This window comes from Protopterus annectens, chromosome 13.part0 (genome assembly GCF_019279795.1).
Source record: "Protopterus annectens isolate FY-2018-M chromosome 13.part0, PAN1.0, whole genome shotgun sequence".
In the NCBI taxonomy this organism is placed as follows: Eukaryota; Metazoa; Chordata; order Ceratodontiformes; family Protopteridae; genus Protopterus; species Protopterus annectens.
The window spans coordinates 712,572,603-712,590,078 of NC_056747.1; the positions used below are offsets into that span (position 1 = coordinate 712,572,603).

General features: G+C 41.4%; 1 protein-coding gene across 1 annotated transcript in view; it reads right to left on the minus strand.

Annotated features, from left to right (window-relative positions):
* KIAA0100 (KIAA0100 ortholog) overlaps positions 1-17,476 on the minus strand; it is a 2,229,983-nt gene that overhangs the window by 20,782 nt on the left and 2,191,725 nt on the right. The window contains exon 37 of the mRNA XM_044054400.1: positions 1,938-2,045. Within this exon, the coding sequence (XP_043910335.1) occupies positions 1,938-2,045 (108 nt within the window). The remainder of the gene's footprint in view (positions 1-1,937; positions 2,046-17,476) is intronic.

Sequence of the window (17,476 nt, forward strand, 5' to 3'; positions counted from 1 at the left end):
AAAAGGGCCACTGCATTCAGCAACTGGCTTAATCAATGTTGATTATAAGGGGACCTCTTTAGAATTAGATGATAACACATTGGACAGAGGCCTTGATTCATGGTCTGGAGGTCAGAAAAGTAAATACCAAACAAAAAGGGTCCTTGCACAGAGCCCTATGGGACACCACTTGTCACCTTCATACTTCTCAGATGAAGTACCTGGTTCTGTCCTTTAGGCAATTTCTTATCCATTTCATCATTTCATTGAATGGTGTCAATTGTCTTGGCCAAGTCAAGGTACTCCATATTGACAGCATGACTGCTGCCAACAGCTTACATTACTTTTTCAAAGAACTTGACTAGACTCATTGGGCAGAATTGACCTTTGACAAAACCAAACTACCAGTGCAGGTCTAGCCTAATGAAATTTTTAATGTTACAGTTTATCAGGTCAGTTATAATATGTTCCATGGCTTTGCAAATAAGACTAGTATGGCTGACTATTCCTAGGGTCAGTAGTGGCACCACCCTTGTGGAATGGCAGGACTACAGCTATGTTCCAAACCTCAGGGAGAAAGCCATTGGCTAAACTCAGGTTAAACATTTTAAGAAGCATCTCTGCCAGGGCCTTTTTAGTACTGTTTATTAAACACACAGTTATGATGATGGATGTCCAGTTATCCTGCTCATGGGGATCACTTTGCTCCCATTTTTGGATAACACATTTCCTAACTATAGTTAATAACTCCAAAAAAAGTGAAGCCTGTGACAGGGGAATCCGTTCTGGATAGGAGCTTCAAACAACATAACACACATCTTCCATTCCTCCCTGTGATTTCAAATAGAACAAGTCTCAAAAATGAATTTGTGAAAGTACTGTCTTTTTCAGGGTTGAAGTGGCAGTCAGGGAGCCTCAGAGCTGCCTTGAGAGCATTCTGAAGCAATAGTTCCACAAGTGGGAATACCTTGTGACGGCAAAAGTCTTTTCAAGAAAGAAACTAAGTACTTTTTGGGAAGGGATACATGACAGACTGGAAACAAATGTGAAGAGATTGGGAATTGATGATGGATCAAGCACTAACCAAAAGCAGTGCTTTGGTAGGGGGAAGAAGACTGCTCTAGGCTTGGAGTTGTTTCAAATCAAACTCCAGGAAAAGGGAAGACAAGATCAAACCTCTTTGAATGAGGCACATCTGCCTGTGCAGGCAAGATCCAGGAGGAAGAACATTACCATTCATGGTTACCATTAATCAAAGACTGCCTAACTTTAGAGACCAATTTATTGGCTCAAACTGGTTATTCATAGGATCAAAAAGGAGGTAATGCAACAACTAGATGCCCCCCCCCTCCCAGAGTGGGAGAAGGTGTGCCACCATCAGTTGCAGCATTCTTGACAGAGGCTTACCAGAAAGTGTCAGACTTTGGTAGTCAGTGGCAAGCTCAGAGTGTTCACTGCTGTTGAATGAGTCAATTTAAGTCAGGGGCTATGAAGACAATCCTCCTACCTATCTTCACATAAGGTGTTCTTGATCATTTTTCCTCATGGAATAGGTAAACAACTTTTTCCTCATCTGACTGTGAGTAGCAGGGTTTAAACTATGACAGTGGTGTAGTTTTAGTCAGTGTTATGCTCTTCCCTGTGATAGTATGCTGTGGTTCTTGACTAGTAATATGATGGCAAAAGTAGGTGCTTACTTGATCTTTAGACACGTGAATACAGTACATGAATGACTATAGAAAGGCTTGAGACCTGAAATATGCAAGTATTGGCAAAAAAAAAAAAAAGAGAGGCCTCTGGAGGTGCATTACTTCATTACACAAAGTGAAACTGGTGTACACATGTCCTTGACCAAATGCTGATTTGTGAAGTATGCAACTATGGAACCATCAAGAAGGGTTTCTAATGTTAGATCAACTTCTATGGACTTTTCATTACGCAAAAACACACTGACATACCTTGTAGTTGACACACAGAGGCACCTGAGGTATTTTGATGTAAATGAAGGAATTGTTCATAGCTGCTCTTTCTTTCATCTTGTCTATGTCATCAACTGGATGCTGCTGCTTAAAGAGAGACAAAAAGGCATTATACATCTTTGGTATACCTATTAACAAAAAAGAAGCACTGAAGACTTGTACAGTATTTGTTTTCTTTTTATACAATCTAAATGCAGACAGCTCAGAGACTTTGTACAAATTTCATGGAATGTATAATACAGGTACATATCCCCTACCACCAAGAAGTAGTTACATGGGTTGTTTTCAGCCAAATTAATATGGCCTTTACTTCAAATACAGTTGGCTGAGGCTTTGATTTCCATTTTCTAATAATTGTTTTATGGCAACAGAATTAAACTTAACAAGGCCTTACTATGTCCAGGTAATTTGTATCCTGTGTCCAGGCTCAAAATAATAATTTTCTTAGTTACAGTCATCTACTCAGCCAATATTTCTGATTGAGTACTCTGTAGGGAATTTTTAAAATAACCAATTTGTTACGCTTCCAATGCACATGCTCCCTGTTACCTCTTTCTTCTACATCATACCTCCAACATTTGCTATTTACCTGAGGGAAAAAATTCTGGAGTCTACTTTGGGTATAAAAATACCTATGCAAACACTTCTGAGCAAAAATCTTAAGCCTTCTGCACTACGTTGCATACTTGGGAGCCATATGCATGTCCTCCCATTGTTCCTTGTAAACAGCTTTTCCAGTATCTCTCTTCCCAATCTTTTCTAACCACCTCTGACTGACTCTTACAGTCATTGTGCAATATTTTATATGCCCTACTATTATCCCTTTTTTAACAGTAGCTTCTGTTCCAGATCCAACTAAAAACTCTACAGAGCATGTCTTTCACTTAAGATTTCCCTATCCCGTTCTCCTTGCCTATACTCTAATACAATCCCTAGTAGGGAAGGCAGTTTCAAGCCCGCAGTCAAAACATCTTCTTGGCCTCATCCAGCATTACTACCTTCCTATCTCTAGTTATTTGCTCAAAGTACCTTGGGTCCTTTCCCAGTTCTCTCCAGTAAATTCTTGCCCAGTTTGTACCTTAGCATATTGTTGGTAGAAATTGTGATTTGCCAGGCCATGTAATAGTAGTTTATGCTTAAGTCAAAAATGCCAGAGATGTATGTAAATTTTTATTAACATTTTCCACTTTGCAGTTGCCTTTCAAAAGAAAATGAGGCAAGCAATATGGGGCAGTTATGGAAAACACTACCCGTCGCATAAATGGGGGTCCAGAACAACAAGCGATGTGGTTACACATGGTTAATGTGTCAGGAGCAGAGAAACTAAATGATCAGGTTTTTTCAGTTAATTCTGTTTTTAAGAGAGTCCTGCATCTAGAATTTTTAAAATATATATATATATGATATTGGGTGGGTTAAGATGGAGCAACAGCTTTCTTTCAAATGGAATTAAATGAAAAGATTGATCAGTTAAGTTGCATAACTAACACTATTACTACATGTGTGTATGCTTTTGCAAGGAAACCTCTTCATATTTGGATTATGAAGCTGTCAAAATGTTCTGCTGCTGATATAGTGAGCTCAAGTGTCTCTATTACTGCCATGTTATGCATCTCTAGTTGAGCTCCTGTTGCACTTTTAGCTTACAGATTCAGCAGACATATAGAAATGCAAGATTTATGCTGTACCGTCTGCACTATTTTATGATGGGTTATAACTGCAAAATAAAAAGTTATGTACTCACCATAAAGTTCTATCCGTGTTGTCCATTTTTATTCTTCCTCAACTTCAACTGTTGGGTTCGGATCTGACCCTCAGATCAGACTCGACTGCTACTTCCAGACTGTAGGAATCTTGAACTCTTGAGCTCCTCACTTTACCCACAATGCCCCACCAACCTGCCCATATGACTAACACAGCAGTGGAAAATAAGAAAAGAATGGAAGCTGGGGCTCAAACAAGGAACATAGGTTCCTTCAATACTCTTCAATCTCCCAGGAGTAGAACAAGGAGGGGGTAGGTGGGTGGGAAGTTGTGGAAGAATGAAAATGGACAACACAGATGGAATGTTATGGTGAGTACATAACTTTTTAATCTGATGCTGTCCATTTTCATTCATTTGTCAACTGTTGGACCAGGAAGGAAGGACATTCCACAGCACCACTGAGCCAAAGGCTGCTCTTCCCCTACAGGCCAGATCCAGTTTGCAATGAACAATAAAGGTATAAGGATTAGCCTAAGTTGCAGCTGCACAAATATCATCCAAGAAAGTTCTGGACAAAAAAGCTGAAGAAATTGCCATAGACCCAGTGGAGTGAACTCTGGGTGGTTTTGGCAATGGTAAACCCACTTCTTGATAAGCAAAGGTAATATAATCAGTTAGCTATTTGGCCAGAGTAACTTTAGATACTGGTTTTCCTAGTTTTGAATCAGAAAATGACACAAACAATTGCTTGGACTTTCTTAAATCTTTAGTTCTGTGAAGGTAGAAACAAAATTGCCTATGCACATCTAACAAATGTAACAAATACTTGCCTTTGTTCAAAAAATTTGGAAAGAACACTAAGATTAATGACCTGATTAATATTAGACTCAGTAACCACATCTGGTAAAAAGGAAGTACTGGTCTATAGAGAAACCCTATCGTTGTGAAAAACTAAATAAGGAGACTTAGAGAACAATGCTTGCATTTCAGACAGTCTTCTGGCAGATGTAATAGCAACTAAGAAAACAGTTTTCCAGGTCAAAAATTTTAGATCAAATTTAGCCAAAGGTTCAAACGGAGACTGAGTCAAGGCCTGAAGTATAATATTTAAATCCCAGCGAGGGGCAAGATCCTTTAAAAGAGGTATAACAAAAAAGGTTCCTCTTAAGAAGGCTTTGCAAAGTTTAGAGGAAGCTAAGGTAGAATTATTTACTCCCAGATGAACGTTGGAAGTGGCTGCTAATTGTACTGTAACAGCTGAGGAACTAGCATATTCATTGAACATTGTGGCTAAAAAGTCAAGGACATTCGAAATCGGTGCTGAAAAGAGATCTTTGTTTTTGTTTAGGGCCCAAAGAACAAATATTTTCCATTTAATCTTGTAAATCTTTCTGGTGGAAGCTTTATGGGAAGATAACAAAATGTGACAGATGAGGGAGGACAGCCCGGACTGTCTAGCAATCAACTGAACTGGAGAAACTACGCGGTCAGTTTGAGGCCTGTTAAGTCTGGGTGAGTCATGTCTGTTGGATGAGACAGGAGGTCTAGAATTAGATCCAGAATCCATGGTGGATGTAGAAGAGGCCAGAGGAAGGGAAAACAAATCTGACGAGGCCAGTAAGGGGCAATGAGAATAATTATGCTCTTCAATCAAGATGTTTTCGGTACAAATTTTGGAATGAGAGATAATGGGGGATAAGAGTAAAGATGACGGGGGGGGGGGGTCCATGCATAAAGAACAGCATCTCTCAGTGAATTCCCAGTGGGAAGATCAGGGCAAAGAACCTGCTGCATTTGCTGTTGAGGGAAGAGAGAGACTGCAGGATGGTTGGCCCCATTGACGGAATATTCTCTCTACCTCGTCGATATTGAGCGACCACTCATGAAGCATAAGAACTGACATGCTCAACTGGTCTGTAATCAAGCTGATTTCCCTGGGATGTGAGTTCATATCAGAAAGTGATTGGAAGAGATTCCCAATTGCCATACTATCACAGCTTCTCAACAAAGAGGATAAGATCTGGTTACCACGTTTGTTGATATACCAGATTAATGATATATTATCCATCTGGATTGCAACAGTCCTGACTGGCAGAGTTTCTTAAAAGGCCTACAACACTAGAAGGATAGTTCTCATCTCTAGGGCACCAATATGTCGTGGCCTATTTGGGAGACCATTTGCCTTGGACTGTCCTTCCCAAGAAATGACCCCAGCTCCTGAGCTGAGAAGCACATGTGGTTACTGTAGCCTTGGGTTGAGGGAGAAAAAAAGATGGCCTTTGTAGTGCTGATAAGAGTGGATCCATCATAGAAGGCAATTCTTGCATGCTTGAATAATTTTGATTGTCACAGATAAAGGGTTTTGGGGAACAGACCATTGAGTGTCCACTGAAGGATTCTCATATGGAACCTGGCAAGCGGAACAAGGGCGATTGCCCCTGCCATGGATTTCAAGATTTGAAGTATCAGACATGAAAGAAGGGAAGAATTCTGAATTATTTTCTTGACCTGGAGCTGATTGGTGTCTACCTGAGATAGAGGAAGAGAAGCTGTTTGGGTGGCTGTATACAGATCAGCACTGGTGAATTCCAAAGTCTGAGTTGGTATGAGTTGAGATTTGGTGTAAATGACTGATATTCCAAAACAGAAACATAGCTGGAGTAAGTAGTCCCTTTCTTGAATCAGTCGATGCCTGGAAGAAGCAGTCAAGAGCCAGTCATCTAGATATGGAAACACGTGTAATCCCAGCATTATCAGGTAAGCTGCTATGAGTGCCATGCATTTGGCGAATACCCTGGGGGCTGAGACCAAAGGCAGTGCTCTGAACTGGTAATGACTGGCTCCCAGCCGGAAACGTAGGTATCTTCTGGAATGCCTGTTCATTTTAATGTGATAATACGCATCTTGAAGATCTACTGAGAACATCCATTCATCCTTGTGCAGAAATGGCAGATTGGACTGAACTGTGACATTTCTGAACTTTGCATACTGAGCAGGCTAATTTAGTCTGTGGAGATCTAAAACTGGTCTCAAGTCCCCTGTTGTTTTTGGCACCAAAAAGAATATTGAATAACTTCCTGATCCTGTCTGGTCTGGGGGAACCTCTTGGATAACTCTTTCTTCTAGAAGCTTTTTATTTCCAGAGAAGCTGCTTCCCTCTGACTGGGTGGAACATTGGGGATCTTCTTTGAACTGCTAGAGGGGACTGGGAAAATGGTAAAATATAACCTCTGGATATTATCCTCCACACACAAATATTTTGCGATGTCTAGCCAGCCTCTCTGGTGCAGGTATAGATGACCCCTGACTGCCTCCAGAGATGAACAGTTGGGCCTCCATTCAGGTGCGCTGATAGCATCTGTCTGAAAAAGAATCTCTAGATCCCTGGTTATGTGGACCACCTCTGCTGCGAGGATGGCATCTTCCATTTGAGTACCCTTGTCTGACCCTGGGGGAACTATCTCCATGTGATTCCTGAAAGGGATCCTAGGATTTCTTGAACCACATCTTTCTACTACCTTGTTGGTCCCTAGAAAATGACCTTTGAGGAGCAGAAAAGCATATGCCCACAGCAGACAGGGTATTTCCTTCTTGCTCAAACCTGGAGAGTTGCACAGTAATAATTGGACACCCTTTGTTAAGGGCCTTTTTAGTAGTTGACAAATATTAGTGGGTGGTGGCAAGTGGTACTTGTGTATAGTCTGGGTAAAGGGGGCACAGCTGGAGAACCTGTGCCAGCCTTCCCCAGGAGTGTCTGTGTGGTTGTATATAACTCTTATCTCAAAGCATGTGTGTGTCAGCTACTTGGGCAGGAACACAAAGCACTGGTTGGACAGAGAGGGTGCCGGAGGTTTTAGCGTGCCCACTAGGCTGAGTTCTGGACCCTATAGCTGTGCCAGTGGGGAGTCTTATTGGTGACCTGGAGAGAAAGGGAGAAACCAGCCCCAGACTGACTGTGATCTCTATGTGCTCTTAAGGGAACTTGTACTCTACTGTGTGGGTATTTATTATCCTTTCCCTACATGGATGCCCCTCACTGGTGCGAGTGGTGAGGACTGAGCCTCCTTGATTGCTGGGCTAGTGCACAGGCATTACAACAATAAAGCAAAGGTCTTTGATGCATAGACATGCTTCCCAAACCTGTGCAGTGCCCTAAGCCCCCTTTTAGGGGGTGGACAGAGGAACTCTGTTCTGCTAGTAGACCATCTTTAGGAGGTGCAATGATTTTGTCTGGTCTCTTGGGAATAGGCTTGACAGTGTCCAGTTCCTTGCACACCCGCTGAGAGACCAGATCTACAAACTCATCGCTGGGGGGAGTCACCCAGGAGGTTGATGGGTCAGACCTGACAGCCTCCAGAAACACTGATTCCTCTTGGGAAGGGTTAGTGGGAGACCAGCTACTGTTTACAGAGTTCCAAGATGTCTCCAAAGGAGACATCATTAGGTGGTGATCTAGGGGACCCTTCCCCTCATCAAAATCAGTGTCTTCAGACTCTTGTGGGGAATGCCTCCACTTGCATGATCTCTTGCAAGGGACCTCCTCAGTGGGGTGCTCCAGGAAGATATCAGAAGAGATAACAATACCCTGGATGGGTGGACTTGAGGCTAGCTCTGACTGGTTGTCCTGGTGGAAGAGATGCTCGAGGCTCAGGATGCAAAACAAAATGAGATAAAGAAGTCTGATACAAAGAGGACAGGGTTGTCTGTTCTCTATGCATAGAGTAGATTCTCTCCACTTATTTGAAAGCAGAGTGCCTAGGGGAAGCAGAAACCAATGGATCTGAAAATGGACCCACTTGCACTGTTGGCTCCCGATGTCATGAAGGCACGCCAACCAAGGAAGGAGTCAGAACTGAGCTATCTAGAGCTGAGGCCCTGTGAGGAAGACACAGCTTCGACAGCTTGAAAGTAGACTCCAAAACCCCAGAGCTGGCATCTAACCTTCAGCTCTAAGAGTCCTTCAGCTACAATGTACTCTGTGCAAGTCAGCTCAGAGAAACTACTTGAGTCTGAGAAACAATGATCGATGGATCCTAGGAAGATGCCCCCAAAGATTTCAGATCCAACAGCTCTGAAAACAAAGGATGGGTCAGAGAAGGAGAAATCAAAAGTGGTGTAGCTCTATGAAGGCTCTCAGGGGGATCAAAGAGACAAAGCTGTTGAAGAGGGCCTAGAATGTCCTCTGGGTGATTGTTAAAGGAAGGGAGATGGTAACCTGGAAGTGACAGGCTCCGAAAGCAAAGGGGGAATATCGATCTGAGGGGATTTTTCAATTCTTGGCTTTGGATCTGAAGTGGTCAAATCTGACTTTTTCAAAAGTTTAGCTGGTGGCTCCGACTGGTGGCTTAAGTCTAGGTGGAAGGATGATAAGGAGGCCTTTTATGTGAATCCTTGTCCTTTGTAACAGAGTCGCTCTTTTTGTCTTCTTTTTTAGGGGTTTGAGCCCTAGCAACCGACGTATGGTGGAAAGAATATTCCCACGATAGCTTTATTTAAACATAAGACTGATAAGGGTATGCACCATGATTTTAAATTATTTGTTTTACATGTACTATATGAATCTTTGTAAATGGGGGTAATATAATGCATGCTACTGAAATGGATGAATTGCACCGGATCTTATGGCTTAAGGCACATGTTCCTCCAAGGCTGAATGAGTATATTTCATTAAAACCTTTAATAAGAGAGCTGATTAAGAAAGTTTAAGTCTTTAAATGTAATATGTTTTTAACAATTTTTATGTATTTATCCTGTATATTTCTATAGTATTTGTAGATGGTTTCTTTAATTGTATCACATGATATTGTAAAACATGTGACACCAGTAATACTATTTAAACTATGTGATTCTAATTCTGCTGTGATTTGCCTGAAGAAGCCTTTTTGGCAAATATTTTTACTAGAAACTCATTAAACCATTGTATATTCACTGGTTGTTCATAGTTCCAAAGTGTCCTTTAGGACTTATTACGTTGTATCTTTGTGAAACACCTGGATTTATCATTGCCTTGATGATTTATTTTGGTTTATTGTATCAAATACTTTGGCCAAGTCAAGGTAGGCAGTGTGAATATTCTGTCCTCATCCATTGCTTTGGTGACCTTCTCAAAGAATTCCAGCAGGTTGATGATGCATTACGTACCCTAGACAAAACTAAATTGTGTTGGCTCTAGTGTCTGGAGGTTTCCTATGTCATTACTGATTACTTCCATGATAATTCTTTCCATGACTTTACATATGAGATTAGTGCAACTTATGGGTCTGTACTTTCCAGACTCTGTAGATGGCCCTTTTGTGCACAGGGATGGCTGTTGCTATTCTCCATTCATGAGGCATGAAGCCTCTCGGAAGGCTATAGTTAAACAGCAATTCCAGAGGGCCTTATAGGTCATGTTTCATGCTATTTAGAAGGCATCCTGGGATACTGTCTGGGCCCACTGATGCAGTGTTCTTGACCTTACAGAAAGCATTAAGGACCCGTTCCCTAGTGATAGCAGTGGGAATTATATTTGATAGTACAGTAGAATCTCACTATAATGGACTCAGTTATCACGGAGTCTTGGCTATAACAGAGGAGGTCTGCAGGTCCCGGCCACACACTCACATAAATGTGAAGAAAAGGAGTCGGATAAAACAAACTTATACCGGACTACTGATAGGCTATCTTACTTGGTTGTAGCAGAATACGCATGTGCATTTACAAGTGTGTGCTCCTTTGTGTGAAATAGTGAAGTCAGCTAGTTGGAAGAGGCGTTCAATAACTCTGCAGTTAAAATGTCAAAGTGTAGTTTTAATAGAAAATAAAAACAAAACACAGGCTGACACTGTACACGATTATGGTCTTAGTTAGTTGAAAATGATATTTGGATTAACAGTGAGAAATACAAATCCTCTGGTCAGTTTGCTGACAGTAGCAAGAAAATGCAGAAGTCTACATATGATGACACTGAAGATGCTCTTTTCCTTTGGTTAAAGCAACCACATTCAGTCAGTGCACCTGTCTGGTGTAATATTAAAAGAGAAGGCAGCTAGTTTTGTCTGTGCATTTAGTCATGGTGACTAAATGCAGTGGTGGCTAGTTGGATTCGTTTAAGAAATGTCGAGCTATCTTTCAGATTCTGAGTGGAGAATCACAGTCTATACTGCAAGAGCTGGCCAAGGACTGCCTGCAAAATAAACTATCACAGCTATTAGACCAATATGATGAATGCAACATCTTCAATGCAGACAAAACAGGTTTGTTTTTTAAGCTGCTGCCAGACCACACAATGACATTCATAGATGCTTGCCATGGTGGCAAGAGAAGTAGACAGCGTCTTACTTTATTTACTGTGAATATGGATGGATGTGAAAAGCTGCCACTGGTTAGAATGACAACTCATAATGTTTCAAAGGTGTAAAGTCTGTGCCAGTACAGTATAGAAGCGACCACAAAGCCTGGACGACAGGCAGTCTGTTCAGTGAGTGGATGATAGAATTGGACAAAAAATCTGTCAAGGAAAAATGGCTTGTACTGATGATCACTAATAACTGTAGCAAACATGATCCAGCTGTTGCGCAACAGCTTAAAGCAATACAACTGGAGTTTCTGCCACCGAACTGTACCAGCCAGCTTCAGCCATGTGACATAGGAATTATCCAGAACTTTAAAGCTCTGTACAGAAAGCGACTTTTGGGGAAGTTATCATGGCTAATGAGAACAGCGATCTGGACAATTTTGCAGTTGATGTACTCCAGAGTATGCGTTGGGCACATTCAGTTAGGGAGAATGAAATAACAGCTAATATACAGAGCAATTGTTTTATGAAGGTGAGGTTTGTAAAGAACGTTTAGACCACATATGATCATCTAGAACCATCCAGCTCTACAGCTGCCTGTGACTGTGGCAACATTTTCGAATAACTGATGGAAATGTACTTCCTGGACTAGAATACGTTGTTGAAAGAATTTCTTGCAGTTGCTGAGCAGGTCCAGACAGAGCCTGTACTGACTGACCAGGACACTGTAGCAGAAGTTAAGGAGAAGTCTCCAGGTGTTGACTGTGCACAAAGGGATGACGTGAAGCAAACATGGGACTGGCAATGTTGCAACATTACATTGAACATAATGCTAGTGACCCAGCCAAGTCAAACATTCTGATGACTTGCACTGGCAAATTAGATGCATACGTGGCTAAAATGGCAGAAAGAAATGTAGTGCAGAAGAAAATGACTGACTACTTTGCTTATCAGTAATACATTGCAGTACACGTGTAAAAATATTATAGCTTGATAATACTTAATTTCAGAATAAGGTAGAGTAAAGTAAGAAGTGCAAGATTTTCTGTCGACTGAGTGATTGTTTAACAGCAATACATTACATGCTGTATGTGCAAAAATATTATAGCATCAGCTTATGGGGTTTATATTACAAACATGAAAGCTGTAAACAGCGAATACATCTACATCGACACATAAAGGTCGATGTACAAAAAGAGAGAAATACGTAATCGGCAAAAATGAAAACGCCGAACGTATTTGCTTGGCTAGCAGTGTGATTGAGGGGATGAGGAAATATATCCTTTTCCCCATTGTAGTGTGGTCTCAGAGTTGGTATATTTAAGTAGGGGGGTGTGGGGGTGCAGCCCCCACACATGTGGGGTGCAGGGGGGGGCTTGCCCCCCTGCAAAAGTGTGTTAATTTACATTTATTTAGTTAGTTTGAGCTTACCTGCATGTGGCTCTGTTGGTTGACGAAATAAGTTTACAGCTTTTGTGTTTATAATATAGACCACAGCTTATGACATCCATAGTTTGTTGACAATTCTCCACACTGGACCTCCCCCTCCTACCCTCTGTGTGGACATCACTGACCTACTATACCTGCTAGGGTGCAGCATCATAGTAAGGAACTCTGTAGGTATATCCTTGTGCATGGCAAGACCACCTCTGGATATAGTGGATGTTTGATATAACTGACTACTTTGCCAGGTCCCTTGAAGTCTGTTATAATGAGATTCTACTGTATTTCCTGTGGGAAGGTTGAGGAGGAGAGAGAGGTAAAGTTGGAATTGAAGTTGTCAGCCAGTAAGTTGATATATCATCTGGCTCAGTATAGATGGCTTCACTAACAATGAGTTCAGTACACAACTGTATATTACCTTTGAGGTTGGGAACATAGCTAAAGAATACCTTGTGGTTGTCCTTGGCCTGGAAGGCCAACTTTACCTCTAATTTGGCTTAGGTAGACTTCATTTGTCTTCGGAGTTGTTTGGTTTGATGTGAGTGCTTTTATCGTGCTGGGTGTTACACCTCCTAATTTTTGCCATGATTTTCTTCCTTCTGTTACACAACCTACTGATGCTGCAATTCAATCAGGGAGGCTTGTTTTCCTGAATTAGTTCTGTACTACTACTTAGTGGGTACAGCTGCCTCTATGCAGTTATTAACATGCTTGTATAAGGTTTAAATGAACAGTTTTGCATAGGCAGCAGTCTCCTCAGGATTTACGGGGGCTTGACATTTTGCCAGGTTATCACTTAACAGTTGGAAGTTAGCCTTAGAGTAGTTCCAGAATTTTCGGGATTAGCTGGTTCCATGTTTTATTTCTACTTCAGAGACGACCATTTTATGGTCTGACCATGGAAGACATTACACTAGAGATTGTGCAGCACTCTCCCATATTACTGACGATCAGATCCAGTATGACTGTACCTCTGGTTGGTGTACTGACAATCTGGTCCAAGGAGTTTGTGTTTACAAAATCCAGGAATCTCTGTTGCCTGTATGTTTGGTGTCTTTTGTGATTCACATGAGCAAGGTGCAATTCAGAGACGCACTTTGTGCTTAAGTGTAGCAGTTAGAAACAATAAAGAAACAAGTAAATGAGCAGTTAATTACACATGTAAATGAGTAATGTGAGCAAAATCTGGAACCTATGTAAATCTGGCTTTCTTCCCTCCTTTTGCAATTCAAAGTTGCTTTTTGGTATGCAAGTCCAATATGTGTAGTTCTGTTGCAAAAAGCAAAGTTGATAACTTTTCCAGTCACTTTGCAATTGGAAAAAACATACATTTTTTGCTGCAGGGCTTACTGTTTCCCCACTTTGAGCTGTTTGCCTCTAGTGCACCACAATCCGGTACAGTTTGCAGTGCTAGACAAGCTAGTTGAAGGAGACAGACTTGAGCTTTTCAAAACTTGAACTACTAAATATATTTACAGTGGAAGGGGAGATCATAAGGGCTTTGGTGAACTTGTACAGTCCACAAACTAGTACTGGGGGAATGCATGGTCTTCTTATTCCTGTGGATACCAAGGTATACACAGCACAGCCCTCTCTCTGCAATTCCCATGTGGACATGAGACAGACTAGAGACATGTTGTGTATCTCACGTTTCTGTCTTAAGAATACAGCAGTACTTACTCCCCATACTTTTCACCCATGTTAATTAGTATATATATTTTCCAGTGCCAGTGCAGGACACAGCCAGTACCATGCATTGCTTCTATGTCATAGGCAGGTTTTCTTGAGGTGCTGGGTGTAACAGACTGCACCCATGTAACTACAACAGCTCCATCTGAGCTATGGGGTGAGAGGTACTGCAACAAGAACAGTAACGATTCCATCAACTGCCAGATAGTGCGTTATGCAAGGGGCTGCATAACCAACATATCCTAGTAGTGCCCATGATTCTGCCATACGGCACATAAGTTCACTATACTGTTACCTGCTGCACTGTAAAATTTCTCATGGTTACCTAGTTGGTAACTGCAGGCTATTATAACGTTGTTAATCATAAGAATTTCTACAGCTATATTGAGATAGGTAGTAGTGCCAAATTACCTCTTTCATATGTGTCACCTCCCAGTTATGTTTCCCAAGTGGTACAGACTACCCTTGCAAACCCTGGCTAATAACACTAGGCTATCACCCTGTCCCAGACATGGACAGTCAATAAGCAAGTGTTAAGCTTGCTCAAAGCCCTGTTCTATTGCCCAGATAAGTTGTGGAGCCTTCAGTGTGAGACTGCTACTGCATGCAGAATGTTTACAGCCTGTTGCATTCTGCATAACATGATCATGCACTGGTCTTGTGCGCAACTGACAGCCAGTGATTGAACGTGGTAGTTATTCTCCCTCTATTGTTTGTCCTAGCAGTGATGATAGCAATAGTGGCCAGCTGACTGCAGCAGTATGGCAACCCATCTAGCAGGCCTCTGCATGGTACATGCCAGCAGAGGTGAAGCAGCTGCATCTAGTCCACAGCTATGGGCTACAGCATTCACTATTTGACACTGTAAAGTTGCAAAGACAATACTTGGTGCAGGTTACCCAAGGGCTATGCTGAGTAGTGCATAGTCAACGTACGCTGTGCATCAGACACTTCTACATATATCATATAAAAATGTTTTGTTTATATGGTCACATACATCATTATTTACACAGTGTTTAATCGTTAGTGGCAGAAGTTCAAGTTACTACAGCAAGGGGGAATTATAAAGTAGCAGGTGATGGGAACACACTGAGCTAATATACCCTGAACAAACTGAATTAATGTGCTACTGAAGCTGCATTTAGTTGCTAATGTACATGTCAATAACAGTGCATCAAGAAATGTTTCATTATTATAGCATGTCTAAGTTTTTTTTTAATTTTTGAGCATCTTTTTTCAACAGCATGAAAGCAAGTGCAGCGCTTGCCAGTTCCAACAGATGTAAATTGTTGTGACTTTTACTTCACTCTGCAAATTATTTTCCTTTTGAGTAAGGTATGCACTGCAACAAATGGAATTGTGTTATGTCTGAAATGTGTCAAATGCAATGTCCCTTAATGACAGTGTCACTGATGGTCTTATACATTGTAAAAACAGTGAACATGTAAGCGTGAGGCTGAGTTGCACCTACGTCAGGATCTAGTGGATGCAAGTGAACTTTTTGACATTGACTGAAGAGTACTACAGGACCAAAACTTTGACTCACAGGTTCTACCTCATGATGTAGAAGTCTGACAAGCCCTAACTGCTTTCCTCTTGGGGAACTACATTTTCTTGGTACACGCAGTGTATCGCCTACTCATCCACCATGCATGCGGACACTCCTTCATTTACAATCAAGAGCATCTCCAATGTGTTTGGTACGTTACTATTAGTATGTGGATAGAGGCTGATAAGAATGCCATACAGCACATTTGGGGTCATCATGGTATTGTCTCGGGACTCCATCACTTCCATGTACTGGAGAATTTCCTCATGTATACCTTGTAGCACTCTAATCATCTCTACCTTACTCTCAGTGGTGGTAGCCTGAGCCTGAACTATCTTACCATACAACTGCTGCTGGGCAGACAAGGCCTTGTGTCTCTGGAGCGAACTGTGAAAAATATCTTCACTTGGCACACCTGTGTATAGATGCCACAGTGGGTAGTGGAATCTCACACATGGTTGTGTCTTCCTCCAGAGATTCAGCTTGTCCACAAGAAACACCTGTTGAGCTACATGGTGCTTCATCCCCTTCTGGTAATGTCATTTCCTCATTATACACAATGTGTGGTCCTGTGTCAGTGACTAAGGAGTTATCAACTTGCTTAAGAGTAGGGGGCCTTGCCAGTACACTTAGCAAATGTGTGCTACTGTCCTGAGGCTGTACCATGAGTATGAGTGTGATGGCACCATCATCAACAGCCATTCTGTTGCCAACATCAGCCTGCTGTGGTGTATTATAGTGTATGACTGTTTCTGGTGCTGTGCCTGCTAGAAAATACATAATTATGTGATTATATTATGCAATTAATTATGTAATTATGTCACCAGTGACAAACTTCTGATTTAGTATTACATTTATGATGTTCACATTTACCATGTACTGTAGGCTGAGGTGGTGCCACAGCTAATGTTAACGGAGAACCAGACGAAAAAACATTTCACAGATGTATATACATATATTTACCATACCAAGGTACCTTTGCTCTAAAACTGCTAATGCCAAGAAAAGATCGACCTTCTGCACCACCTGTGTGTAGATGCTGAAGGTTTACCAAAGAACACCACCTCAAATGAACACAGTGGCCAATTCCTTTGCATCACAGTCAGCCACCCCATAAGAACAGCAGATACACCTCCATCTAGTGCTATCCATGGATAGCAGAAGCACCCCCCCTGTGCTGCTACTTGCAAATGCATTCTAAGCTTTACTCCTTGCCTGGGACAACCTATCATTAGCTCTTTTTCTGCACTGTGCCAAGGTATGGTTAATTCCCACTACAGAATTAAAATCCATCAATACTCTATTCCGCACCTTGACTTGCTCTGCCTGTTTTGGCTCCCTTTTACACAAATACATTTTCCATACGCTCTAAGTGCTTCCATGAAAATGTAGGTCTCCTCAGCAGTGAAGCTGTCCTCCTGTGTCTTATTCCCTGAGGGTATAACATATTTACTCTAGAAATATCAGTTTTACAGTTAATAATCTAACCCTACTCCTGCTGGGTTAAAATAATGTTTTTAAATTTATTTGAATCAATAAATCAACATTATGCAATGAGTGAAGCAGATGACAGTTCTGTTAATTCCTTCTTTCAATTTCCAAGGTACTTACTTATGTTGTTTTCTTTTTCTCTTTTATTTCTTTTTTGTGTGATTATCTGGGTCACAAACAAATGTGTACACTGCAATGTAGGCCAGGAAGGTGTATTGGAATGGTGGTGGGGAGGTGGCACAGTAATTTACTAATGGCTTACATCCTAAAATGCAATTACTCGGTTTGCACTTTGGTCCTGAGCATGTTAATTGTTGAGCACCACTGACTGTCCTGAAAAAAACCCTCTTTTGATGCTAAATTAA